The 22,453-nt window shown below is 41.7% G+C and overlaps 1 protein-coding gene across 3 annotated transcripts; it reads left to right on the top strand.

Annotated features, from left to right (window-relative positions):
• Positions 1-22,298, top strand: LOC129387930 (uncharacterized). Of its 3 annotated transcripts, none has more exons than XM_055077740.2 (9): positions 8-47; positions 2,695-2,908; positions 5,062-5,151; positions 9,276-9,341; positions 12,797-12,931; positions 14,098-14,214; positions 17,159-17,292; positions 19,036-19,114; positions 21,933-22,298. In XM_055077740.2, exons 1-9 carry the CDS (start codon positions 28-30, stop codon positions 22,005-22,007), a joined length of 930 nt encoding a protein of 309 aa, XP_054933715.1. In that variant the 5' UTR covers positions 8-27; the 3' UTR covers positions 22,008-22,298. The 3 variants fall into 3 exon arrangements, with proteins under 3 accessions (XP_054933716.1, XP_054933715.1, XP_054933717.1); XM_055077742.2 differs by lacking the exon at positions 8-47 and adding an exon at positions 107-171; XM_055077741.2 differs by lacking the exon at positions 19,036-19,114 and having other exon boundaries at positions 1-47.
• The last annotated feature ends 155 nt before the right edge of the window (positions 22,299-22,453 follow it).

Below are 22,453 nucleotides of genomic sequence, written 5' to 3'. Positions count from 1 at the left end.
GCAGTTGCTCACTCAGCTTGCAGCAAGATGGCTGAAAGCACCGAAAGGTTCGTTCCATGATCTAAAATGTCTTTCGTTGACAAAAGTTGTGTTTATTATGAGGGCATAGCTGGCACGGATTATGAAATAGCACGAGTTCATTTTACATGCACCGCTTAACCAAATCGTCTGGTATGTTTCAGCGACAAAAAACTTCGCTAAATTTGTTTACCGCTGTGTTTGGTAATTAGTCCTGTTGCCTCTCTTACGGATTGCGTAGGTTCCGAAACTATTGAAGCATTTAATGGCGGCCGCTCTATGGGTTATTTAAAATGCGTCCTGCAGGCACACAAATGCTTGTCATTGCTATATATACGTTCAATATTCTATGAAATCAGCAGATCGTGAACGTAAAGAGCAAAGCGAAATATCGTAATAGCAGAAAGGCTAAAGTACCACAATAGTATACACTATGTTGTTACTGTGTGTTGTGGTGCAATAGAAACTCGCTTAATAACCTTTTTGTTATATATGTTAAAATACGAACATGGTCAGTAACTTTAATTTGCAAGCGCAGAAATCGGCGGTGTGCATGAAAATAAATTTTGTGTGTTGGGTCTAGCTACCTTGTTTTTAAAAAGTGAGATATTTACTAACGTGGTCTGCGATAAACGTCAAAATGGAATGCAATGGATTTTGATTTAGCTTTATTTCCATCCTCCACAATAATTCCCTCATTCTGAAAGGAATCATGTTGAGGTGTCGGTAAAGTGAAGGCAGAAATCACTTATACGGCACGATCGTTGTACTTTAACATACATTTAGGTGGAAGTTTTGTGTAACGCTGTATGACGTTGTACATTGAATTAACAGGAGTTACTGACCTAACAAGAGCGCCAACAAAAACAGGACAAATGCGACTATTAGTCTGGCCTCTTAAGCTTATCTTTATTTAGCTACCTGCTCAGCAATGATATTCACAAAATTGTCAACTGTGATCAGCAGCAGATGCCTTAGTAACAAAACCCGGACGCTTCGTCGCTGTCTTAGAGCACGTGGTGGTCAGATTCCCACCGATGCGGAAATTATCTACTTTGTTTAGGCAAGCTCTTATTTTTTCGCCATAGAGGTGCTACTCAAGAAGAGACATTGGCTTTGTCAATGCATGTACCAGGCAACCGTCTTTGACCATCAACCGGCAAGTCAGCATTATTGTTGGTCAATTATATCTCGCTTAGTTGGGGAAACATTTTCATATTTCATTTGGCACGTATTTAGGCAATATGAAGAATAAACAAAGCAATAAATAGGTCTAGGCCAAGTGTTTTGTATCTGGTTGGTAAAGGGTTAAATGTATGTGCATGAGAAGTTGGCCCAATGGGATCATGGGTGATAACCGCTATTTTTTTTTTGTTTAGTCAAACAGTTTAAATGAAAGATAGGCTGACTAAAAAGGAAAAATCAAGTAAACGATACAGAATATTAAAAGAGAACATAAAGATAGTCAGAACGTGGTAAAGCATAGTTCACAAAAAGTGTCATTTAGCAAATTATGCGGGACAACACAAAATTTGCACACAAAGCCATGCCAGATCACAAATTTTGTAAAAAGAAAATTAAAGCACAGGTTTTTTTACAGCGTACTTGACAATTGCTCACTCCCGGTGTATGCTGGTGTCTGCCACAGAAATATCAAGTGCTTTGTCAGTTGATTAAATAGATTTTAAAAAAATTCACAGCACTCCGAGTGGGTTCTAACCCATGTCCTGCAGAGCTGAAGTCTGAGGTTTTACTTCTCAAACCGTCCGCTATTTCTTTTTTTTTTTCTTGCATTGCATTTACTGTATCTAGTGTAACATTATCTACGAGAACTGCCCAGACACTAGCCAACACATCATACATCAGTGGTCTGAAAACTACATAGAATCACCGTGTGTTTCGTGTTATTGACACTCTCTTAGGCACGAAATTTTTTTAGGAGCGAAACCACTACAAGAAACTTTTAGTAGTTTTATGTGTGCAAAGGCGCGCTCTCGCTAAGCGGGCGCTGGAAGAAAAAAAGAAAAAGCACTGTGCCCGCATTGAGTCGTCAAGCCGCTCCGCTGTAGGTGCTGTGACTGGCTGACGCTACATTCTACAGGTTAGCTCTAAACCATCACCGAGGGAAAATATCGGAAACGAAGCCAGCGATGATAGAAAAGAGGAAGAAGAAATAGGCCATGCTTTTATATATTTAACCATCTGCGATTGTCACTTCCACAACGAATGAAGTTTTCTTCCCGACAAGAGAACGACAGACCATCAAAAGAAGTGGTGTGATCAAAACGAGTTAGAAGAGGTTTCGGACTTCCGCACATAAAGCCTTGATCCCTCATTTGTGTCTTTCTTGCTTGAAGTAAGACAGGGAAGCTGGCTATGTTAGACTAATGCTCGCTCTTTCGTAAAGCGTGCTTTTCTCTTTCAAGCAGGAATGGCCAATGACATTCAAGGCACACCTGCCACACTCAGCCCTGGCAAGCTGCCTTCCGTTAACTTGAATAAAAGGCGAAAGACTCCGTGCTTTTTGAATGGTGCTTGAGTTCAAGATATTGTCATAAGTATCACTTAAGCTTTCAGAGACAAGTACTGTCGAAAAATTTTGCTTGCTTTCATGAAAGCCGATTTGCGCCAATTTAGTAAATGCCAAAATCAAAGCGTAATTTTTGTATTTTACAGGAATTTCATGATGATAGCAATATCAGAAGGAAAACGTATTCCATGCGAAATCTTTCAAAAAGACAAGAGGAATCTTCCGCTCTGTGAAAACTGTGGGTTCTATACGCAAACATGGGCTAGTCTAATATGCGATCACAAGCTTTGTGAAGAATGCTTCAACCCGTGCATCGATTACATCTGCAAAAAGGACCATTACAGGACAACCAAAGACCAGGTACTGCACGTAAAATTTTTCTATCTTCCCGCAGCACTCGGAAGCAAATATCTGCTCTCATTTTGCGTATTCTAAGGTTAGCTGGCATCATGCAACGGACGATAAATGCAGTGGTCCTAGGCTGATCAGCAATAATATTATTTTATGGTTGGTGACTCATCTTTTCGAATTTCAATAAGTTTAACACTATATCAGAGCATTAAATTCTAGCCGTACCTAAGATATACTGCAGTTTGCGTCAGTTCATATTTATGCCAGAAATATTTTGTGAGGGTATATGTCAGCATCATATGGTTGAATTTAGCGTCTTTTTATGAGTGAGAAGCTGCACTACTTCTTAGCAATGCACATATAACGTCCATGAGATTGTGTTTTTTGAGTCATACAGTAATTTATGAACCTGCCTTTGGTCATTTAATTCATGCATGTGTCAATGTATTTGTTGTTAGAATATTGCAAAAAAATTTCTTATTTACGTGAAGGTAAATTTGATTCCATACTTTATGAAGACATAGATATCATCGCGTAAATAGGTTATATAGTCGTTCTTTAGGTAAGCTGATTCCACACGATGCAAAGATATGTACGAACAATGAACTCTGGCGAGTTTTCCCTGGCGCTCTTTGGTCATACTTGGTCCTGGCGCCACAAAACACTATGTTCATCATCGTCTGGCGAGTTCATTTTTTTTTTTGAGGAATCTCGATTTGATCCTCAGGCTTCCAAAGTGAGGCCGATTCTGAATTCCAAATTACTTTTGTACACTTTGTTCTATTTGCTTAAGACTGAAGCATCAGTATTGAGGTTGTTGACGCTGTAATCACTGTAATTTGTATTCGATGAGGTGGAATGACAGATAACTGGCATACAGAATGTGATGGAAAGTCATCGAGAAGCGTGCCGACAAGGCTCGGAAACATAATGTGATGACCGGCAAATGGGGAACTGCCAACATCCTCCGAATGATACTGTGCACGGCGTTTTCGTTGAAAATGTTTTATCGTGCTCTGCGACGTCCCACCAAGAGCCAGGACGTAGGAAAAAGCCCATAATATTGGAACATCCTAAATCATGCATAGCCTATATGATACATAAAAGAGTGCCTAGATACTCTTATCGTATCTGTGCTGTATGTGTCACAAAGTGCCAGGACATTGCAACAACCACAGAATAATCAGATAGCATGCGTAGCGTATGATAAATAATATTTCGCCTAGTTATTCATTTTTCAATATCTGCGAAGCTTTTTCTTCTTTGAGAAACTCGTACGGGTTTCCTTTATTGGGAAAAGGCTCCGTCCGGTGGAGGACAAATTTTTCTTTCACCTTATAACTGTGACGTCACATAAAGCATAGGGAAAACACAATAATGACATAATATTTTATTGTCACGCGTAACCGATGAAACAGGATATTTGCTTGTCCTTCCTATACTATTTGTGACGGTGACGTTACAGGAAGCGCCGCAAATGAGCCCTGTTATGGCCAATGTATCATATATGCTACGCCGAGTTTGCTGCCTCAATATGCTGATTAAAGTTAGGGAAAACTAGCAAAAAGCCCATAATTGAATTTCTAATGTGCTGGAGTAAATTTTCAGCCGCAGACAGTGTAACAAACCATTTGATATTTGATTAGTACAGTAATAAAGCCGTAACTGAAAAAAAATTTTTTTTCTAGTAATGTACTCTGCATGGGCAGAAATATATGTCAAGAATTTGTTTCAATTTTCCTTAATGTTAAACCTTGCGTGGACATTAGAGGGATAACGTATGCATACAGAAATTCGCCCTGATTGGGAGAGCACTTTTATGGACAGCTCAACTCAAAGGTGAAGCAATTATTGTTTGAATGAGGACTACGTGAGAATGGCACAGTGTTGTTCTGTTGTACGTGTTTGATACGAACACGACATCTGTTGTTTCCACTTCCCATTATGCACAAACCAAACACGTAAACGCTGGCCGAACAACTTTCAATGCTGCTCCTACCTTAGCAGACTGCCTGACAAAAAACTAGAAATAATAAAAGGGTCCATGGTTTGAAACTTAGATGTATACTTTATCTCAATATCAAGTGACATTGAGTTAGTGCATTGTTTTGTAAGTTTTGAGGATAACATTCTGAAATATAACGTTCCAACTTACTTTTCAGGCAAGAAGAGGGAGTTCCACTTGCGAAATACAGGATGTGGTACTTTACTGTCCAAGATGTCCAAACCCAATGTCGTTCAAGTATATGGTCGTAAGAAACTTTCCGTCGTACCTTAACGTATGTAACAAATCCTTGTACCATAAAACGACCTGAGGAAGAAGCAAAGTGTGCTGTGACGGAGGCTTTGCTATCAGCGGGGTGACTCCATAACAATGACTTAGCTTGTAATATATCAGACAAGGCGGAGAAATACGAACGTGTGCAATAAACCACCTAGATGTTATTCAAACTTCAAGAAAGTCAGATCAAGACATTCTGCAAAATTTGGCTATTGGAAAACGCAGTGGGCGATTTCCCCTAATTTCACTTGATATTTGCCGTGTATTCGGTTGCACTGGGACCTTTATTTCAGTCATAATATTCTACAAAGATGTCACTTTCGGAAACTGCACTTCGTGGATTTGTTGAAGCAGTCTCGTTTGCAATGTACATTGGTAGACACGTGCCACCTAACGTACAAAGCCGCAGAATAATGATGGGCCAAAATTTTCGGTAAGCGCATCACAGCTTTAAAGGAGACGTTGGTAAGCTATACACTCAAACAGTCTGAACTACCCTTTGTAGCTTTATGAAATGCACATTAATTTACAGAACATTTCGACCGTAAAACTTCATAATGACCAACTTCAGACATCTCTTGTGGAGATGTGAGACATCTCTTGTGGATCATTATTTAATGCTGAAGTTTATCATGAGCACGCGCATTCTTGTAGAAGATACTCTAAGAATCTGTTTGTGGAAGGCGAAATGTTCCCGTTAGTGTGCTGTAGATTCAGGTCATATGCGTGAGACCTTTATGTTGCGCCGTGTTCTAATAAAATCCTGATGTTATGTGCACTTCTTCTTAACGGAACACCTATGAAATGCACTAAATTAGCTTCAACTGATGAAGTACTCCACAAACATCGTATTCGTCCATTTCACAGGGACAGGTTGTTTAATAGAAGAGAAAATAAGTAGCTAAATTTCTAATTTTTTAATTTCGCACCAGAACGTCAAAGGCGGTATGGCAGGATCACGTCACACATTTCAGTGCTTTCTTCTTTGTACTTGCGCCATTGTGACGCAATAAAACTTGCTAGATTGAGCCTTTCTCACTTTTAGAATAGGATGTAGTGCATTTCTCATTAGTTAAGCCCAGGTCGAGTTTTTGTATATGCTACCACGTGTAACAGTGTTGTGCGAAGGTCCGTCACCTTCCGACTTACTTATCGCTTGAGATTGCTACGTTCGGCTATCGTAATCGTTCGTAATATACATTTACGCACACGTAAAACAGTTCTTAACTTTGACTGTCCTGTGGCCAAGATTAGCCGCGCAGGACCGCTTGCTTGTTTTAATTGAGTGATTTTATGGACGAAAACCATGATCCGTATATAGGGCACATTTAGACGCCTTTTTGTTTAATCAGGTTATCTGGCGTTTCATTCAGCGGGATATTTCCGCTATCGTACATATCCGACATGTGCTTCAAGTGTATCTTTGAGGAGGTGTTAAGAACATTATGATACTAGTTATTTCACGTGATTCGAGCCACACCACCTATTCTACTCCAAAATGCATAGTTAGCAGCTTGGTTGTAAAGCTAGGGCTAATTGCAAGCGCTTCCTTCCACAATTACTAGCTGTGACCGGGGAGAATTTGCTAGTGCAGTTTAGAATGCAGCACTGCACACTTTAGCTTCATAAAATGCTGATAAACGTATCTTCCAAATGCATGCAAGCAGTGAAGTTGTGTGGTTAGTCGCGTCCGTTTTGCAATAAAGTGAAATTGTGGTGTTTTACACCGCTGAAGGCTGAAAATTGTTTTGAGCATCCGGCGTCCTTGAAGAAGCCTCAGAGCTGTAGACCGAAATCGCGGTACACGAAAGTTCTTGCGTTACTCCTCGATCTGAAGGCAGGTTTCGCGGTGTGCACTATTTCCGTTCATATCTTATTCCACAGGGTACACTGGTAATGCAAAACAACTTTTCTATATTGCTCCACAAAAACAGAATGTCACCACAATGCGAAATCAACACTGGCCTTGACAGCCTAGCTTAGGAAATATATTGGAATATACTGAGCAATCTAAATGCAGTAAAATGAAAACAGGAGAGCACTAGCAGAAGTTAAAACTTGTTTAGCGGCTTGCCATGAAGTCAAACATTTCTTCTCGTACTTTCACTTCCCACAGCCACACAAGTGGCATAACATAACTGTCATTGCAGCATGAGAATAATTTCAAGAAGGTCACTACCATGGCTGGTTCTTTTGTTATGGGTTTTGTGCCTGAAGCTTTGAAACATACAAGCTAATGGCGCATCCTACCAACCAGGAACTAACTTTCCATTGTTTAGTAGTTAGCTCACCCCTCATATTCTTGCAATTGTTAGAGCTGAGTGTTCGCGGTCAATACGCCAAAGCCATCGCAGTTTACGTTGTACGGCAGACCGGGCTGACTGGTATGTAGTAAAATTCAAGGGGAATATATTACCAGCCAGGGACGCTTCCGTGGAAGCTCGTACATTTAAAACATGGCGGTTCAGTGGCTGTTCATGGAGCTTAGCGCCATGAGTGTGATGAGGAACCACTTTGGGCGGACTAAAAATAATGTGACGCAATATTCGTTAAAAATAGAAGAGGAGTAATATGGTTCCCGAAAGATCGAAATTTGTTTTGGTGGCCTGCCATTACAGCTGTGTATTCAAATGCACCGCCATTCGAGCTGATTGGCGTTTCGAACTTGCAGTGCGGAAAGTGACGCAGCGCAAAGCCAGCCGTAAGGGCGCCGCTATCGCACCTTTGCACAGAACATATCTTCTTTGGAGAACGACGAAAGCTTTAGGTGTAGAGTGCTGGTCCCATCGTCGGACGCCAAGCCCATCGGCAGGTGCAGCCACACGAAAATAGCTCAAGTACACAATTATGTGGAGGTCGTAACTCCTTACTTTTGTGCGAAAACGTTAAGAAACGATTAAATTACACGCACCATCAAATTTGGACACACGTCGAGAAGCGAAACAGCACAACCTGTGTGGGGCGCATTCGAGAGGTGAATTTTACAAGCGCGCATTTATGAACACTTCAACAGCTGCATTGAAATGCGTCAGCGTCAACGCTCCGCCCTCTCTTATGGTGGGCGCTGAAGAAAGCTGTTAATAACAATAAAGTAACTTACACCTGTGTGTTGTTTAGTCGCCACGCGTACATAAAATTGATTAGAAATGTTATTTTCATTGAATGAATCAAACTGTGTGTCGTTTTCAGTAATCCCGCTGCTATATTTCCCACTGTTCGTTCCCTCCTCACATAGTGGCGCTTCGATCGCTGCTCGCATAACCACTCTTGCCGTTGTCGGTGACAATTTCTTCTGAACAGCTTTCTGCCTTAAGCTTCGCGACCTATTCACATTGACGTTAGTAAAGTGCATGGCCGCTTTCGCTATCATTAGCGTAGTAGGGTGCGTTGCAGTATGTCATACTGGGAACTCAAGTACAGGCTCAGCACAGGAGGACGCTAGATGACTCAGCAAAACACCGAATGCAATTCGCACGAAAGCTGCGTAGGTGCCAATCGATGCAGCCCAAATGAAGGGCTCCAACTGTGCTGCAGTGATGGCAGTAGCGCATCGGCGAGACGAGATGAAAGGACGGCGTTGCGCACACCCCGTAGGGTCGGCTTCTCTGCAAAATTTGGCGGGCGTGCATGGCTGCGCTCGGCCAGTGGCATATGATCGTCGCGCGGAAAACCGACGCACAGCTCTGAATTCCTTCGGGCTCCATGTAGAGTAAACCTGGGCTCAAGTAGCCACCGCTAATAAACATGACATCACGTCGAGCTGTTGCAGGAACATCAAGGTGGTGGTGTTACCCGACTTTTTTTTTTTTTAGTATTGATGACGACGATTTCTATCTGCATGTCCGTCGAAGTGAGTCGGCGGCAATAGCCGTAACAAGCGTATAAAGCGTATTTCAGATGTAATGAAGCGTTTTTTTCTTGCTTATCAAGCGTATTCTCACGGTGAAAGTGGCCCTGTCGTTGCGTGGAACGATAATTTGCTGAAACGTACAGCTCAACCTAATCTTCTTTTCGTCTACCTTTCGAGTAAGCATTGCTTAATACAGTGTTCCGAGTAGTTAACTTCACTCTATGTTTATTACCCACTGATTGCAGGAGCATATCTGGTCTGAGCACCCGGAATTGCTTGAAAACGCTGACGAACAGCTCAAACAATATCAAGTGAGTGTTTGCTCCCAATAATGACCCCAACAATTTCCTTAATATAGCTCCTTATGGGTGTGATTCTATAGAAAGTTAATCAATCTGTATAAATTTTCTCTACACTCGCGATACATTGTTTCGCATTCTTGTACAGTTCGATGCACTGCCAAAAGGAGCACATGAGTGCAGAGCCCGTGCACATTTTCCCTCTTGCATGTGAACACCAATATTGCAGAAAATGAATCGGTTAATGGCGCTAACAGCATTGAGGAAACTTGCCCAGTGCATCGACACTGATTCAGGCGTCAATTGCAGCTGAAGCACAACCAACGTGGGAGCCACACATTAGAGTTTTTCCTTTAGGAGAATGGTTTAGCTAGGGGCTGAATGCGATGTCGCCTATACAAATACATGTAAAACACAGAAATTCTTTCATGAGACCTATCATGGTGCGATCTGAATAAAATTGGTGGCATTTGAGATCAAAAGTTAATTTTCAGGGCTGTGGGAAGCAGAATTTGACTTATCTCCTACATCTTTTAAAAAAAGATGAGCCAAAAACAGGAAACTTCGGTAAAAAGAGAAAGGCGAGTTTTAGAAAATCATAATTGTGCACTTAAAATCTGATATCGACGTTTTGTAGGCTGCATGCGTCAGAGCATCGAAAGCGGAGCAATTAGTTTCTGAATTTTCGGCTTACAGGAAATCGTAAGAAACTTTACGGAATACTGCCAATATTTCACTAACATTAGTTCAATTATATTCTAAGGCGGTGTATTATACATGCATTTTGTCTACTTTAGAGGTATTAGCAGGTTCATTGTTCGGAATTGTCATGTCATTTTCCATTGCTGCGTTAAAGAGCTGAAAATGCGATACTGTCGTTTTTGACATATGGCAATTTTCAGCATTTTCGATAAAATCATTACCTTTATAAATCACAATTCAGCTTGCGACAGTTGCTAGAACTTAACATTTACTTTTAATTGCAACACAGCTAACCAAGTTTTTTTTCATTGGTTCCAGAGAAGAACGATTTGAAAATGATCTCTTTGTTCGCGTGCAATTGTATAGGAGCCTCCAAATCAAAGCTTCCTCCTAACATGCGACTGTGTCGTGCTGTGTAAAAAAAAAAAAACATACTTTCCCGGGCTCCCGTTTTCCACAAACAGCATTCGTAATCTTGTGTTGCGCGTATTTCCTTTCTTTAACGATGCGTTCCCATTATTGGAGTGCTTTAGCTTCGCATGACACGTGATCCATTAGAGCCACCACGCATGCGCGCTTTATATCCACCGACTACTGCGGCAGTTTACCGCGATTGCATAACAACATGGCAGCGCCCAGAGGAGTTTCGACCACCCTCCTTCATCAGAATAGCAAGTAGATAAAGAAATCTACTTGCTCTCAGGCGTGACCCAAATAAATAACTGGTAAAATCAACCATCGTTAACTCTAATCTGCCGCTGAGTACAAAGCATTAGGGATGTTTTGTTTTTATTACTGAGATAACATTTACGTTTAGAAGCTTCTAGACTTAAAGCGATGGCATCAAAGGCTTTAGTTTGCAACGAGCAGATGGTGCCTTATCATTGGCGCTGGTGAGGCGCTGGCGATGGGGAAATTTCAGTTGTAATTCCTCACAGCATCTATAATTTGATTTTATGGTCCACCGCGGTAAGCCATGACGTTATGCTAAAACACAGGCCTCTCCACATATCTAATGCAGTTCCGCGGAGAGGTGGCGCATGCCCGGGGGGAGTAAAGTTTTACGTGGCACGGTAACGTGTCAAGCATGCTAGATGGCTACAATAAGCTATTTTCAGCTGACGAATGATTCGCGCATATTTGTGAGGGAAGAATCACCTGACCAGAGAGTGTCGGGCATGCTGCGCAGAAAGACAGGAAGTTCACACGAGATAGCTGATGATTACTGTTTTCGTACAAAATAAGCACGGACGAATTTTATGGGTTTTTTCCTATGAGTGTAGACGTGCCAATGTTTATGTATTGATTGCACAGATTTCGTATGGACGAACCGGGTTAAGAAGTATTTTTTCTTTGGGGGATCACAGTTGACCTGCTTACACACTTTGCTGAAGGTTGTCTGTAGAAAAGGAGACAGCTGATAAAGGTGTGATTCTGAAGTGTACATAATTTTATAGACGCCCCAGTAAATAGAGAATGACAGTCCCTGTGACACAACAGCAGCAGTATCCCTCCTAAAGTTGTGCGAGTGAAAAAAATCGAAAGTATAGCCACAGAGACTGTCCAGTTGGCCACTGCGCAGTGAGAGAGGGGAAAAACAGAAACAGAATGAGAAATAGAAGAGATGAAATGCAGGGAGGTTAGCCAGACCCACGTACGCATTGCTATCTGGTCATAGGGAAGGGAATGTGTCCAATAAACACCATACGCTCTGGTGGATGCTTGCACGCACGCAAAAAAAAGAAAAAGAAAAGAAAGTATAAGTATGTTACATGAAACTGGAAAGACCGAATGAAAAGGGAAATGCCATCAGTGACCGGAATACTAGAAACACTTTGGGTTATAGAAACAGTGTACCTGTTGTCACGAGTATAACCTAAATTTTTTTCAAGTAGTAACTATAAGAGAGACTGCAAGTGAAGGGCGAAATACAAGGAGCGACGAAGGTGATCCACCTAGCACCGTGCCTCTGTCCTAATTTTTGTGCTTCAGTTGCAGTACGTCGTCTCAACAATACTGAATTTCTACCCTTCTCAAGATTATAAGAGGCTACCTATATTTCACAGCAGTAATGAACTAGGACAAATAAAAGAACATTACCAGAAGTGAAATTTGGATAAAACCCTGAACAAGAAATTGAATTCTTGCCGACAATAAAAAGAGAGGTGGGACCAACACACAAACTGAAAACTCACGAAGATTACGGAAAGGTAAACCTCGTTGCAATCCACTTCAAGTTCAGTGAGTTTGTGTTACCCAATTTTATTCGTTCATATACAATCACGCAATAACAGTAAGGCAACTTATCCTGAAAGGCGAGTTCAGTGTTCAGAAAACTGGCTTTTCAAGTAAGCACTCAGTCTAAATTCAGAAAAATACTTGACGAAGGCATAGTGTAAAAGCCTGTTATCAACAGGCTTGCAGAATGTGCAGGCACCATTTTTTAATATAGGTAGCCTCATGCCAGGAGTACAGTGTTGCGAGGGCCAAAATATTTACATCGCATAGTTCACAGAATGTTAGGCTTACAGTTGGTTTTGTCATTGTTATCAAGGTAGATGTAGCATTAGAGAAAGCATGCCGCACGCAGTTTCCTTAAAGTGGCTTAATTTATGAAGTCACAAACGAGATCATTTAATGCAGGCGTAGTGAAATGTGATGTTGAAGATGACATTTCCGGATATTTGGGAAACCTAATTATTGAGAAAAATTGGCAACCTATTCATTATTTTATTTATGCTTTGTCGCTGCTTTCATACACTCAGGGAGAAGGGAACGACGGCAGGAATAATCCCTGCAAGGACGATGGAAACGCAAGACAACGCGGTGTCGAACGTATGCAAGACATAGTGCCATCAGCAAGACATGCGTGCAGAGATGCACAATGTGACAATGCAATGGTAAGAGCAATCTTGAATTTATAAAATCGGAGGCGCCGCCACAAACAGCAGCAGGGTGACGATTCTAGAGGTATTTTTACCACAAGAAATAGTCGCCTTACGGCAGGCGAGGTAAAGTTTAATAATTTCTTCAAAAGAAATTGGTAAATATTTATGCTCCCTTAGAGATTTCATTAGCTGGGATAATTACCAGGGGGGTAAAAACACAACACTGTTCTCACTTGACTATCCACTGTGTAGGCTGCAGCGGCAGGTCACTCATACGGAAACGCCCTCACTAAACATCGACTGTGGGTTCGAATCTCCTCGGTGGACTGTTTTTTTCCGTACCATCCCGCGGTGCTTGATTCTGAATGCGGCTATTAACATTTATTTTTATTTATGCTCCTCTGCGAAAATTCCGCGATCTTAAATTGAAGACTCCGTTACGTGGTCAGTGAAAACACCGAGTCATCTGCAATGGTTTACATGTAGGTAATGGGTTTCCTGTAACGATCCAAACGCTACCCTAGAGAATAATTTTATAGTGACGCATATGTTTTCATGCAAACAAGGGGTACCGAATGCCTAAATTTATTCAGATATGCGTCAAACGTATCTGTGCGTAGATCTGTACTAATCATATCTCCTTGGAGTATAGCATGTGCATGCATCTCTTATAACTGTATCTCCCTATAGTAGTTCCTGAAACAGCATACAAGGCCTGTCGATCGGCTAACGTAACCATATAACATTTAAATTTCTCTCTTTTCTCTCTACGTACAACTGTCTCCTTACCGTTCTTCCCTCAGGAAACATCGAACATCGCCCTCGCGTACGTGACATCCCTGCATGGACGTCTCCCAGTGTGTAACTGCAACTGGTGTTTGTATTTTGGCTTAGCTTGGGAACAGTGGAGCATACAAGCATAACTATTGTATGAGAATAAAGTTGTGACCTGCTGGATGCGCAAACATAAACATTGCGTGAGGCTACACATGGCATGAGATGAAAAAAGAGAACTGTACGCACCACAAAAATTTCCCTTCGCATATGTTCCCAAATTTGCGTTAGATCTGCATAATTGTTTTCTTTGCTTCAATATCTAATCATAGATAAGGCTAACTCGCATAGTTTGATGTTCTTTCTGGGACACTTCAGGTGTTTGTAGCTAACTTTTGTTGCAGATGACCGACGACGACTCGTCAGACTCCCTTCCAGGAGCTCCTGATAAGGCAAAGCTAGACCACGAGATCGGGACCTGTAAACACTGCAACACACCACTGGAAAAGGAAGAGATCGAAGTAAGAAAAAATCTTGGATTTCAAAGGGAATGACTTCCTTTGACTCTTTCCCTTCCTTCGCGGGCGGTGGCCTAAATTCTTTTGCCGATGGAACAAAGAGGGGGTGGCGCCGTAGGGAGGATGAGAGGGCTGCTGCGGAGGCGGAGTCAACGTACGGAAATTAGGACACCCGAGTAGAGGGAATGGTGCCTCGGTATCCGCACCTCACTGGTTCGTCGCAGAGGCGCTGACATTACGTCAGAGGTCGGAGATCGTTGTGCGTCGATAAAGCGGCTTTCTAGCATGCTGATTTGGCGTGTGCGAGAGGAAAGGAACATAAATAGGAAATACGACGCGAGTCTTGGCGTCAACGGAAGGCCGCCGTGACCACCACGCGACGAAAAGGTACATTGCCGCAGTAACACGAGGTTCAGAAATAGCATGCAGACGCCATGACCACCGAGGAAGGAGAAAAAATGGTGCGCCAACAACTTTCACAGGTAATTCAGTAGACTCAGGGATTAATGCTTACATTGGAAATCGTGTTCAATGGTTCCTCTTGATTTCCTTTGTCGATACTAAAATATTGCGGTCTGTAGTACTCACATATTTTATTGCATGCACAACTCACAATGTGTTTACGGAAAGGACCAACAAAACACACAAGTGTGGTGCTTCGCGCGCACAGGCAAACATTCACAGGTCACCCTCGAAGACCGCGAACACTGGCTTTCGCATCACTGGGGGGTCAACGCTGGCCACGGACAGCGATTGCCTTAGCTGCCTTTCACTTCAACGCATGTGCCACATTGGAGATTACGCGACCTACAACGCTACGCGTGCGGAAAGACAGCGCATGTGACTAGACCAGCCATCCGAGCTCGCCCAAACTTTGCACCACCAAGATACGGCACGTGACCCGCGTATGCGTTCAGCCGCGTGGACAGCCACGCTCCGCCACAACCGCGATCAAAGAGGAAACGCGCTCACCAGCACCGCCTCCGCGGCCAATAGACCCGTCCCCCTACTCTGAGGCACGTTTAATGACGTGGCCTCCGACATTGGGCACTGGAAAGGAGGGCGCTCATCAAGGCACCATCCCTCTCGGTTCACCCTGGCCCACTTCGCTCATGCCCTCAGCGAACGGCTCACGAGGCAATACCTTGTCGCACTTATAGGCTTTCTGCATAACCACACGTCGACGCCAACGGTTTTGACGTAGGCCAACTTTCCCCTGGAAGGTTCATATATAGCTATCAAAATAACGTAAGAAGTCGTAGTGCGCAATGTGAATTGACAAAATGCGACAGACCTAACATTCGAAAAAGGGACACGACAGACACTATACGAGAAACCCAAAAGACCGGTGGTTGATGAGCCCGGTGCCGCTCTTCAAATTCAGGGCATGAACACATCATTCATACGTCATATGTGGATGCTACATAAGTTTTCTAAATTTCTTTCGTTCTTTTTCGTCCACAAACAAGCATGAGCCTTGATAGACCAACCCTAAAATGCGCCGGTAGTAAAGCTTAAATCATTTAAATAATTACGCTGAAATGAATAACCTTCTTTCTGACAATTTTGAAGCAGTTCTCAACGTTTATTTGATAAGATCAGCTACCTCTGATGGGCTGCAATCTATGTACCGGCCTTTCTACTGCATTGTTTGTTCCATATGTGCATTTATGATTTTTGTTCTCTTTACTGAGATGTATTTTTTATTTATTGTTTGCGATAGTTTAATACGCATAAACGATGATAGTTGGAGCATGAAATCCTACAATGTTTGAGCTTATAAATAGTTCAACAATAATGTCGAATCAGGACGTCCTTACACGACGCCTTTTCGCAGGTATTAGCTATATAAGCGATCTACTCTGTTGGTTTGCGTTCGTACTCATGCGTTTACTCCTGCTTTCTATTTATCGAATCTTGTGTTCGTGCTGTTTTTCTGTCGTTTTCGTTGTTTGTATCAATGCTGCGATGCGGTTCGCATGCTATTGTTTTATGCATCCCTCTGATGCAATACCTTGACAGCGTGTTCACGAACTCCTATTCATTCCGCATTGGAATGGCCGACAGCCCTACTTGTGACACCTGCAGCTGCGAGGAGACGATTGAGCACCTCCTTCGTGACTGTCCCCGTTACAAAGTGCCAAGAAAAGTGCTCGTGACCACGCTCGAAAAACTGGACAATCACCCCTTTACAGAGGAAAAAGCTCTAGGACACTGGTCCAGACGGGCTTCGGCACTCAAGGCGTTAAGGGCTTTGCTGAAGTGTTTAAGGACATGCGAATTGTGCGACCGCCTTTGAATGTTGTCGCGCGTAGTATCGCGTTACTGTGTGAATTTTCTGGTTTCCATTTTTCCTGTTCCTGTTCCTGTTTCCTGTTCCTGTTCTTCTTCTTTCTCATTTTATTCCCTTTAACCCTTTCCCCAGCACAGTGTAGCCAGCCGGTACTTACACTGGCTAAACTCCCAGTCTTTCCTCCCCTTTGTCTCCTCCTCCTCTTGACAGCGTGTTCGGTAGAAATGCGTTGCGACATTTTGTATATTAGTTTCGCCCAGTGAGCTGAATATCTTTTTTTTTTTACTTCGGCAATGGTGACACTATTTAACTTCTAAATTTAAACTTGCCCTTAACATGTGAAAATTGGTGGTCACTTTTTCAAACAACCATTCATTGAGGTTAATGTTCACAATTACGAGATAATGATTAAAGGCACCTGTCTTTATTGTTACCTGGCACACTTTGGTGCACTTTCAAGAGCAGAGGAACAACATTCGATATTGTGTTGTGTCTGCTGATAGGAGTAGCAACTTATTTGACCAGCAGCTCAAATAAGTTGCTACATCGTTAGCTACACCGGATATAGATAACGCGGATGTAGCAATATTATCTAAGTGAGTAAGAAATAGAACAGCGGTGACTGGTTTGTACTGATGTCCCTTGAAATTACAGGAGCACGAGGCAAAGTGCCTGGACCGTATTATGACTTGCCCGAATTGTAAAGAAAAAATGCCAGCTAAAAATTTGGATGTTCACACGAAGACGCTGTGCCCCGCAAAAGAAAAAAAGACAACAGACAAGCTCAGGTGAGCGACCTGTTTTCTTAAGCAAAATCATGCATTATAGAACTTCCTTATCTCATAAGCAATTAATGTGTTTTTCGCGTGGCAACACAAAGCTGGATGTGTCTATATGTAATGAGAGCTAAAGCGGCCAAAATGTGACAGTATTTGTCGATCAGTTTCTAATGCAGAATAAATAAATAAATAAATAAATAAATAAATAAATAAATAAATCTGTCAATCAAAAACTTCATTAGGCATCTACGGAACACGTTCCCACTAGTCCACTTGGGCTGATAGCAATGAGTCTAGGATCTGAAGTAGTACAGTATTACGTGTGCATGTCAGATGCACAGAAAAAGAATAATTATATGTTAGGATAGGTACCTTCTAATAGTTCTTCAGAAGACACATGAATATTTGTAAAGCTATACAGGCAACTACACTTATTGTTCGCGTTCAACCGGAGAAGTTAACGCGTGTAAATTTTGTCTTTCTCTCGATCAGATTGTTGAAACTTAAAAAAAAGGATCCCATCCTTTCTTTGAAATAGGAATCGCATCTTTATTGTGCGCCTCTACTAGGCACCTTCTTGTGTTTGTCGCACGCGCCACGCCCCTCTATTCCACGCACATCTATAGTTTTGAACCAATGACATTCATTTAGCGCTGTTTCGGCATTGTCTTCTTAAAATAAGCGGTATGCATGGGCCCACCTTGCAGCAGACTACCTAGCAATGAAGATGTTAGCTTTGCCCACCATTTGGTTACTTTCGTTTTCACAAGCTGCAGAAGTTTAATGCACATAGCACGGGAAAATACCAAAATATGTTAGACACAAGCAAAAAGACACTTCTATCACAACTTTTGAATACATGATGAAAAAAAACGGGTCCGCGTGAGACCCCCACTGTTTACTTTGGTAGCAGGCGAAGCACAGAAAATTCTAATGCACTAGCGATAACCGCAATACCAAAATAGGTATCACAGTTTTCAGGGCTATGACGCATACTGAAAAATGTTGGCGTGCTCTGGGTAATTTGCGGTGTAAATAACCTCGATCCATGCTAACAGGCAAAAGGTTTTGCCTCACGTACAGCCTGTCGTAAATCACATGCTCATCGCTGTCATCATCTGAGCATGCGCACACGTGATCTCCGAAACCAAGGTCGGTGCGTCCGATTACCTGTCCATTGGCACTGCTCCCATGGGCCTTCTTGGGGTGTCCAAATAGACGCGCCAGGGATGGGTGGATTTGAGTGACTGAGACGGATATCAAGGGCTTCAATTTTGCTGATTGCATGAACCGGAAGCGATTTCGGGAGCTGGAAACAAGTCATGGCGGCCATGCTTTGGAAACCAGCTATAGAAGCAATTAATACGGTTGGCAGTAAGCGCATCCGTATCATGCAGGGCTAGTCGCCCAGTGCAGAAAAGACCGCTGGTTTTACAGTTTCATGAAAAACGTTATTTAAAGTGGGAGCGCGTATAGATTTAATCAGACTGCATTTGAGTTTTTCAAGAAAGCTAGCTTGATACTCAGGTCCTGCAATGAAATGGCGCGTGCAAAAACAAATACTTAGGGAATGATTACAACAATGATAACACCGATTTATCAATTCAGGGACATATTTGTTGTAGTTGTCTTGTTCTGTGTATTCCTTCGAAAGGGAAGTTTGAGAGGGAGGGGTCCAAAAAGCAACAATAAATAAGCAATAATGGCGATAAAAATCATAATAACATCTCTGCTCTTCTAATATTTCCCTAGAATACAGAGAAAAAGTGATGACAGCACAGAAAAGAAGATATTGATGGCTGACGTCAACGAACTGAAAGAAAGAATCCATGTAAGTTTAACATGACGCTGTTCGCACTACGAATAACAATTTTTTTATTAAAAAACTCGGAATTTCAATTAGGCGCGATTTATTATGGTCTTGTAGTGTTGCCAGGCCAGTTTCTGCCAGCTGTTGCATTCGTGTTAGGGGGCTAGGAGCAATGTTTCATAATTTATTTGCGTGTCATGTGTTTCTTTCCAAAACAGCATTACCTCAGTCATAGAGGCCATCAGTATACAACAGTATCCATTACATGCAATCGAAGGGGAGATTCAAACGAATCAGCGGAATCGAGAAAGAAACGCAAGCCTGGCTCACTTTCAGCGAAGCAATATTGCTGCTCGCGATTTCGACTATGCAATATGAATACCTTGTTAGGAACACAAATCACATAACCTAACATTTACCTTTAGTTAATGTTGAGCGAGCTTCTACGACCACGATATCTTTAGGCGAGCGTTCAAACGATTCACTTTCTTGTGTCCTAATTAGGTCACTGTGTCAATTAGATCACTGGCCAGCGCTACCATACAATCAGTCGTGTAGAACAGCCTGTCATCTTTTTTAACAATTTATTGACCGATTAACGCGTTACAAAAAAAGTTTAGGAACAGTGCTGAGATGAACCTTGACTTACCATAGTGCCAATATTTTTAGTGAGAATCGCAGTAATTGTACCGGGCAAAGAAAAAGAATAGACATCGCGCCCTTTGAACTTCTAATTTAGGTTTTACTTTATACAATTCTGTCACGCTTGTTCCTTGTTGAGGACTCTGAAAAATGTTTTTGCGGCCTAACAAAGCAGTTGTGGGTAAGTGACACCTCAAGAATGAAATAAAGATCACAGGCATTTATATTGTAGGGCACACTATGTCCGTATACTCACGTTAACTTTAGTGATTCCGACTAGTTCATTCAGTTTACTTGAGCGAATAATCAATGACTATTTTAGGCTTCCTTGAAGCAAGCGAAGGACATTTTCACATATTTGTTTTCGTCAATTACGGAGATACAGATTGAGTAGTGTCTGAAATCGCATTCGCAAATGATCCCAAGATTGGAAACCAGTTTAATTTGATGATCATGATCTTAGGCTTTAGCTTAGAGTTCACCAACACTTGTTACATTACAGCGGCATTACAGTGCCACCCTCATTTCATGCCAGGCATGAACTATTAACCAAAGGTTCAGCAGGAATCTTGAGCTGGGGCTTAACTCCCATGCCACCTATTCATATACACGAAAAACAGATAAACACTTTCCTGAGGTGGCCACCGGACCGATTTTAATAACATTTGTTGCGTTTTAGAGAGAAATTAGATGATAGCGACTGTTAGATGTTTGAAGAAAGGACACACGAAGTTCACAGATTCGTAGCTGTGCACCAAGAAGATATATCGCAGTTCTACAAACTCCATCCTTAAGACCACCAAAAGCGGACAAATTCGATTTGTCAATATATATCTTACGTGAATTTGTTAAATTGTTTACGACGGTTTTGAAAACGTCCTACTCATATATTATTGGTGTACTTGAGAGTCATGAATAATAATACATGAATAAACTTTCTCTGAATTAGATGTATTATTACATGCAGTTTACAGAAGCGTAAGATCGTTTTCATTGTTGAATAACACAGTTCTGAATTTTATAGTTTCGTGTTCTGGAAATTTGCAATATTCAACAATGTGTCATAAAAAATTGATCACACCAATCGCAAATTAGTTCATAACAGTCACTATAGTTTAATTTTTTTCTAAGTGCAACAAATGTCATAAATTTTGGTGCAGTGGTTGCCTAAAAAAAACGATTTCTCTTTTGCTATGAATTTAGACAGGAACCTCCATGCTAAAGCTTCTTCTTAAGGCAAGAAAGCCTAAATTTAGTGTACAAAGATGTGTGCTTTTCTAGCTTCTGACTGGTTCAGCACTTAGCATTCGTGATTGATTTCTAACCCATTGTTCTAAACCAAAACAGATAAATGAATTGATGCAAAATAAATAAATGATAAATAAATGAATATATAAATAAATGAACCTCATAAAAATGAGAGAGCCAATTTTGTTGCTAAATGCGTGCCCACAGTAAGTTTTTCATTCCTTAGCCTTTACCTATAGCATATGTGTGGTGCCCTCCACATAATTGCAGAACATTTTCTGCAGAGCGAGGCTGAGTGTTTTCGGCTTAATCTTTTGTTTCTTAATCATTTTATTGTCATAAGTATGCCGGTGAAAACACAGATTTAGGCCTCTTATTTTGAAAGTGGTTAGGTGAAATGGCTAGGCCGTTGCTGAGCTTGGCGTGCCCCCCCTCCCTCCCCCTGGGTGAGGTGGCCGCATATAGATAGGGAGGACTGTAAAAAAAAAGAACCAAACTTTCGTGTACTTATAATCATATGCACCTTGAAAAACCACAGGTGGCTAAACATTACTACGGGGTCCTGCCCCACGGTGTGCCTCTTAATCATACTGCTGTTTTGGCACGTAAAACCCGATGCTTGGTCGTAAGAGCTTTAAAAGAGGCAACGCTGGATGTTTTTGAGCTCGTTAAATTGACATATTTTAATGTACTTGCCGCTTAGACTTCAAGTACTATGAAACGGTGGCAGCAAATGTATAGTGAAAGCAACAATTACAATCACTGACAAACAAAGGGTTGTCGGCGGCAAGGTTTAAGAGGTATCGCGTACGACGTATCTGGTTTGAGGGTTTGTGATTTGTCGCATTATTTCTTACGGAAGGAGCAGTTTTGTGAGGAGAGAATATTAGTCAATAAGAGTAACGTACATTTGTTTATTTGCTGACAAAAGCGTTTTTATTTATTGCAGGCACTAGAAGAAACGATGGATCGAATAGAGCCACCACTGCTGAAGATTATCGAAAGGCTTTCCCGAGAACGATAGCAATTTGCCTGGAAAATATTACTTTTCTAGTTTTCAGAAATGTTTTCATCGTCTGGGGACGATCGGCTAGCTAAGAGTGCACCGTGAATAACTACACTAGATTATTTTGCAAAAATCTGTCTAAATATTTCGGAAGATAGTATCTGATGCATTCAAAGAAGCTGCGTTACCTCTTGAGGAAATAAAAGTAATCTGTTTTAAAGCAGCCGATGCAATAGCTTTCTTCAACCAATTTGCGTTTACTACAACAGCATGCGTTCAATCACAGGAAGTCAACAATGGAAATGAGAATCCTGTAGCATTTTTTCTTGTTGCAAGCATCCAAAACAGCGTATCATTAATCACTATGCTGACAATATTTCAGCGCCGTACTCCCAAATTACTCTCATGAAGAGCAACGATAAGCCCTGATCATATAAAAATGATAGAAACTATCGGCACTCCAT

This window comes from Dermacentor andersoni, chromosome 10 (genome assembly GCF_023375885.2).
Source record: "Dermacentor andersoni chromosome 10, qqDerAnde1_hic_scaffold, whole genome shotgun sequence".
Classification (NCBI taxonomy): Eukaryota; Metazoa; Arthropoda; class Arachnida; order Ixodida; family Ixodidae; genus Dermacentor; species Dermacentor andersoni.
The sequence above is the reverse complement of the archived record's forward strand: the minus strand, read 5'-3'. Positions and strand labels throughout refer to the sequence as shown.